At 37.4% G+C, this 6,746-nt stretch overlaps 1 protein-coding gene across 1 annotated transcript; it reads right to left on the reverse strand.

Moving 5' to 3' along the window:
• Window positions 1–1,202: 1,202 nt before the first annotated feature.
• On the reverse strand, window positions 1,203–6,143 carry LOC149813552 (vesicle-associated protein 2-1-like). Its single transcript, XM_089991983.1, has 8 exons — window positions 6,095–6,143; window positions 4,852–4,922; window positions 4,006–4,087; window positions 3,779–3,894; window positions 3,522–3,677; window positions 3,311–3,337; window positions 1,820–1,894; window positions 1,203–1,642 (listed from the first exon to the last, which is right to left on the reverse strand). The coding sequence occupies exons 1-8, from the start codon at window positions 6,141–6,143 to the stop codon at window positions 1,490–1,492; spliced, it is 729 nt and encodes a 242-aa protein (XP_089848109.1). The 3' UTR covers window positions 1,203–1,489.
• Window positions 6,144–6,746: the final 603 nt, after the last annotated feature.

Here is a 6,746-nt window from a genome sequence, read left to right on the forward strand (position 1 = left end):
CGGGAAGCATTTTCTGACTAAGGGCGGGCTTTGTGGCGATTTTTGGCTTCCGCTGAATTCTGTTTCTACAGCATGAAACAAACGATCTCTTAGAAAACTGTTCTAACCAATGTTGTCAACAACAATGGAACTTGGATTATTCAAATCGAATCGGGCTTATTTCAATTCAATGCGGGGGCCTATTCAGGCCCTGCAGTGGCGGAGCCAGGGGTGGGCGTGGGCGATAGAATTTGAAACCGAGTCGACTCGGGACTCGTGAAACCGAGTCGACTCGAGACCCGGGCTCTCGATGAGTCTAGAGCCTGCCGAAAGGGGGCGAGGGGTAAAACCCTCGCCACTTTTTCTCTCTCCTCTGTGCTCTGCCCCTCCGTTCCGGCGTTCCCCATCTGTCACCGGCGACCCCATTCGCCGGCTCTCCTCCCCTGTGCTCTGCAGCCACCGGAGACTGTGCCGCCGGCCTCCCTTCGGTGAACCCGCGGTGCCCCCCTCCGAGCTTCTCCCTCTCTGCTGCAAGCTCCGGCGACGCGAGGCACCGGTGTCGCAGTGGGACCTTCCTTCTCCTTCGCCATATTCCTTTTTCAGGCCCCCTTGCAAAATCAACCGATTCAGCTCTGGTTTGGCTGTATAGGTTGGTGCCGAATCACTTTACACTTGGTTTTTTTCTTTGCTGTGTTGAATTTACAAAAAAAAAAAAATCCATCTTTTCAGTAGATTGATTCAAAATGATTGAATTGGATTTGGTTCTGGCTATTTCTCGTCCAATTCGATTCAGAAACAGATTCAGACAAGAGATTGGTTCTAGCAGTCATTCACGTGCCAACAGTCATCAGGTTGCCTCGAACATAATATTATTCATCCCACTACAAAGCAGAAGACTTTGAAGGATTTGACTGAACTGGTGATGCAACAGCAGAGCAAAAGGATTGTGATTAGGAATTCTCATCTATAAAATGATGAAAAATCTAAGAGTTTATTCAGAGTTGAACTATGAGACAATTTCCAGTTAATTCTATTTCTTTTTATTTCCTTTGTTTTTCTAGATAATGGTAGAAATTTTCAATTTTCAAATAATCTATTGAAGATAACCAGCTTATATATTTGTTGAATTTGTGCACTTTTGACCAGACCCACAATTCTCCAGTCCGAGGCAGCCCAGTTTTTAAGAGGAAATGGAAGAAAAGCAGAGAACCCTCATCAGGAGATGCACCATAATAAACTTTCACGATTAACTTTTACGACGAGCTGTAATATTTTGCATAATACAAATTATTCGGTGTTCAGATTATACAAACTGAACCAAGTTTAATCAATCAGATACAACAAGAATTTACATTTAATAAAAAATTTATAATTCTTCTCACAAGAAAGAAAAAAAAAACTGAGAAATGGGAGAGCTTGGAAACATAGTAGCAAAAGAAAGATACATAGATAGGAAAAGAGGAGAAAGATCCCCCATTTCATTTAGGTGGGCTTACAAACTCGAGAAAATTCATAGTAAAGCTTGGACTTTTGCCCTAGAAGATAGGGACCATTGGAGGCTTAATATGTACCCAATTAAAATACCCACAACGCCAACAATGACTGTGAACTTTAATGAGAAAAGTGCATTTGTTTTCTGGATTTGACTTTTCTTCAACATCTCCTGAAATAAATCATCACAGACAAAAATCAAGTACATTACAGAGCCAAGCATAAATTCAAATACCATTCAAAATGCAAATACAACGTGGATGGTATGATGGAATTTGATATCATGTCTATAGCAGATAATGAGAAAAAAATAGAAAAAACAGGAGAAACATAGATCTGTGTTGTATACCAGCTCTAGCTGCAAGCGTTTATGTTGTTTGAGAGCAGCATCCCTTTCCTCCCTTAAGTGCAACATAGCCTGGCTCTGCAACAGCAGAAACATTACATGGTAATTAGAAAAGGAAAGATCTATCATGAAGAAAATCAAGATGAAATATTATATCTACATGCATCAAATATGTCAGATCCAAGAGTACAATTCTTAAGACTAGTTTCAATGTTTTGTATGGTTAAAACATGCCGACACCTTCTAAGTTCTAACAGTCAACCACATGGTTTGTAGATTTATCACAAAATGCACTAATGGTATCCTTCTCTAAATCCTGTTCAAATATAAAGTTATGGAGTAACTATTATCAAAGTTCAGCAATAGCTACAGGACCAGACCTTGATAGCTAAAAGAATGACGACAAGCATTGAACTTGATCACTATATCCTAATTTTTCTTGGCTTTGAAAAGGTTAGATTTCATACATGGTAGGGTTTGAATAGGATGAACAAAGGAACCTTTGAATAAAGGTATAAAATGACCAAAAAAAATGGCAATACTGGAGTTAGGGTATAGAGGAAATGGTCAAACATTAGCTGGCGAATAGGAAGGAGTGATTCTGAAAACAGGACTATAGGATATTTTTTGAAGTTTATTCTGATCATCAAGTCATGATGAGATCTATAAATGACTAAATGGATAAATGACTTGGATGAATTATACACAATAGAGTTGTCAATGGTCAGATCATGAACTGATTGACAATCTCGGACTAAATGTGTGGGCTTGATCAAAATGTGAAGCAGCCACAGATATATAATAAATTAAATTTAACTAAACTCAGGTCTATAACTCTACATCCATGCCAATCATATGCAAAATTATTTTTTTTCAACTAAAACATTATATAAAGTAGGATCTACATGAATAGGACTGATATTTCTTTCTGATTGTTCCATTTGAGTAAGCCAAATACCTACGTATGGATTGAAGAACTTAGGCTCAGAGATGGATCAACATCCAGCCAACAAATGTTGACAATCCTTTTGGATAGTCATCAAACTGGTTTTAAAGCACCTGGACTTAAATACAGAGATTCTCATGATATGAGCAGTGACTCAGTGAGTGATGCACAGAGGTAAACTCTCAGCTTCACAATTTCTTACATGTAAATAAAGACTCTGATGTTTATCCACATATATTACAATGCTTGACCAGTGCAGCATTGAGCAAGAGTTTTATTTTTCATGTACCTGAAGTTTTTTTTTAAAGGCATGTGCCTGAAGTTAACCAGATGAATTGGCATAGAAAAATGATACTTAAGAAAATCACCTTCAAATCAAACACAGACTTTTAATAGATCCATCTATATTTTCAAACACTGGGAATCACATCGAACAATATATGCTAGCTTTAAACATCAAGTCAAACTAGTAATTAAATGTATAATAATCCTCTAGTAACAGCTATCTGTACAAGAAGAAAAGGAAGGTAAGCAAGAGTTACAGTCACCTCCTCAGAACTTCCAACACTGTGCATCTGCAAAAAAAAAAAGGAAAAAAAGAGGAAAAACCAACAGAAGGTTGTGAGATCTATCAAAAATACAAAGAAACTGATAAAAGATAAGAGCAAGGGGTTCTATCTAAAGTGACAATAAAATAAAAGCAAGGGGTTCTATGTATCCCCTGGTTGAAGAGAAAATAAGTTGAATAGAAGGTCTCACAGAGTTGCTATCAGCAGTATGCTTTGAGCTCCTTAACATTGACGAATGAAATAATATATGATCTTCTAAGCTTCTTGGACCATTAGATGTAGATTGACCAGTATAAACAACCCTGAGCTTGCATTCTTCTACTTTTCTTTCACCGTCTTTGTTGAACTATAGTAAAGTAGAAAAAGAACTCAATCATGATGACATGCAGCAATAACAAACAAAAAATGACAGAGAATAAAAAAACTTGATCAAAGAACACAACATACTGTCTCAGGGGGGATCTCATCTGGGTCTATGTTAAGAGGCACAATGGCACTCTGCACAAGAAATTTATCTTTGCATTGCATGTCAGGTGGATATTCTCGTTGTGCTTGAAGGGTAACTTCAAATTCAGAAGCACAAGCAAAAAGAAAAAGTGATAAAAAACAATATGAAATATTAAAAACCTGATTACAAGAAGGAAAATCACAATTCCAACAAGCCAATTCAATACCTAAAATTACAATTGAATCCCATGGTTGTATACTGCCAGTATTTGGCCGCACAAAGTACTTCCTTGGTGCAGTGGTCTTGATCTGTCAGAAGGCAGTGCAGCTATGACATTAATTAAAGTACAACCATTATGCACAATAAGCAAAAGGGCAACTATCATAAACAACTAGTGGGTGCTCATGGGCTGAAGAATGATAACATGACAAGGTTAGCTTACAATTTCATTGTAGGTGGGAAAATATGCAATTTCCCATGTTTCACTCCATGTTAGAAGCTTCCAACTATGTGAAAACATCTGGTATGATGGTATCCAGTTAGTGGTTGCCACCTACATTCCTTTCCTATGCATGCCTTGAATTGGCAAGTAGCCTCTATGGCACTTTTGTTAACTTGCATGGGAAACACAGCTTCTCATAAAGTTCTCTTTAAGCAGCTTGCAGATTTACAGAAATCCCATTTATGCCAGTTACCAGTACAAGTCAGACTCAAGCCACTAGAAAAAAGATTTAAGGATATGCATACCTTTCGTGTTGGTTACACACACCCTGTCTCTCTCCTCCCTCCAGCACACACACACACATGTATAGGAATGTATATAGGTATTTATGTGTAAGTAAATATACAAAAAATGTGATGCTTTGAATATTGTGACAAAACATGTGATCTTTTTAAATACCACATTTCAGTTTTTATTGACATTCTACAACTTCACAAAAATATTAGCATATTTCTTATATATCATGGATGTGTGCAGCAGGATGTGGCACATAAGGAAACTTTGATCATTCAGATAAAATGCAAATAATAAAGGACATGATATACTTCACCCACAGAACTATTGCAATACCTTAAAAGCAACATGATGTTCACTGTTGTTCACTAGTTTGAGATTGCAATAGCTTTGCTTGTCGAGCTCAACTGTCAACGTCCATTCAGAGATTAAGCTTATAGTCAGCGATGAACGTATCAACTATTCATGCATTAGATGAAAACATCCAAATTTTAACACATGAACAGAATAAAATGAAATAAATTTTGGAGAACTATTTGAGCTTCACAGACTTCAGTTAGTTAGCACATTTGTCAACAATGAATACACACCAAGAACTGAACCCTAGATCTCCCAAGAGTTCACACAAGACTAACATTATACAACAAACAACAACTACGCCTTCATCCCAAAACAATTGGGGTCGGCGATATGAACCAACAAAGAAAATCATTCTGTGTCTTCCACATGAATCCTTCTCCTCCAATCATAAATGAATAATAAATCAAACTTGGAAATCGAGGCCTTAATGATTTACTCCAAATATTACATCAAGACCATGTCAAAATTTTCACCAAATTCATGATCATTCAAGCAAACAAATCTGGAAGCAGCTAAATCCTGAAACTGCTGCGTTTTAACAAATACAGAAGAAATTACACTTGTATCCGAACACATGACACAAAAAGCTCACCTAATCTCACAAACACAAACTCAACGAAGCAAAGAAAATCCACATCTTACACCAGATCATTTTAGAAAACAGAAAACCCATAACAAGCCAAGCCCACTGATCCACATGACTCAATTAAACTCTGAAATTGCTATATTTTTTCTTCAAGGCCTTTGAAATTTCAGCTTATAAGACAAAATTGTGCCACTGAATCCTAAATCTTCCACCAAGACCTTCACAAAACATACAGCCAATGGCGCTCACAAACATGCAATCGATCCATTTGCCAAAAACGCTCAACAGTCAAACTTATCCCTCTGCATGTTTCACTAAACCCTATCTATTCCCACAAACACACAATCGATCGATCCATTTGTCAAAGCAAAACCTAAATTAGTTAGCTTTAGAGGAAAAAAAAAACATAAATCTAGCTCATAAACACATGAGCCGTAATTAAACCTCAAAAAAACGGCACTTCTTTCCCAAGCACACGTAGATCTACCTCAAAAAAGCAAATATAATGACCAAACACTAGAGATTTCCAAATCTCACAAAAAACGCAGCAAATCAACTCCACAAATCTTCAGACTTGTGCGTACAATTCAAGAAAGAAAAGGAAAAAAGAAAACTTTGAAGATCAAGACTCACAGGGGAAGCTAAGCTCTTCAGGATAAACAGAGACCATCTGGCTCCCCATGGCCGGAGTATTGCGCAAAAACCCAGAACCCATTTCGAGATTTTCTTTCAGAACACCATTTTTCGGATTCGATAGCTCGTTTGAACGGGAAATCGCCGATCGTTCACGAAAAAAAACCCAAAAAAAACAGAAAATTTGGGGAAAAAAAAGAAAAGGCCTTACAATGATGGAGAAGAAGACGCCGTTTACATATGTGGAAGAGGAGCCCCGCGTTCAGTCATCCTCGTCGGAATTCACGGAGGCTCCGTACACGTAGAACCCTAAAAACAAGAACTCAGTTTTTCTTTTCTTTTTTTCTATTTTCTGCAAAAAAAAAATTAATAAATAATAAATTGGTAATAATTTTAACCTCAGAAATAGGAGCAACGGGGAGGCGTAACCACGCTTCATTCGTGTCGTGTCCAATGTCAGCGTGCAATTAATACTAAAAAAGGTGCGGGTGACAGTGAGGGCGAAAATCATATCACATAGATTCGTGTAGACTCGAGGAGTGACACGAGTTCTCCAAATTTTGAGAAATACGATACGAAGACCGATTTTTTTTTTAATGAATAAAGCCTAACTTTTTTTGGTAGTTTAATATTTTTAATGTTTTTTAAAAAG

The sequence above is a fragment of the Nuphar pumila genome, chromosome 16, assembly GCF_984573655.1.
Source record: "Nuphar pumila chromosome 16, dmNupPumi1.hap1.1, whole genome shotgun sequence".
NCBI lineage: Eukaryota > Viridiplantae > Streptophyta > Magnoliopsida > Nymphaeales > Nymphaeaceae > Nuphar > Nuphar pumila.

Excerpts from the sequence above, each read along its gene's own strand:
- LOC149813552 (XM_089991983.1), bottom strand. The coding sequence starts at position 6,143 with ATGGGGAGCCAGATGGTCTCTGTTTATCCTGAAGAGCTTAGCTTCCCC. Across the intron at positions 3,895-4,005 it reads GGATTCAATTGTAATTTTAG|TTACCCTTCAAGCACAACGA; the intron begins GTATTGAATTGG and ends CTGAATTTGAAG. Across the intron at positions 3,678-3,778 it reads ATGAGATCCCCCCTGAGACA|TTCAACAAAGACGGTGAAAG; the intron begins GTATGTTGTGTT and ends ACTTTACTATAG.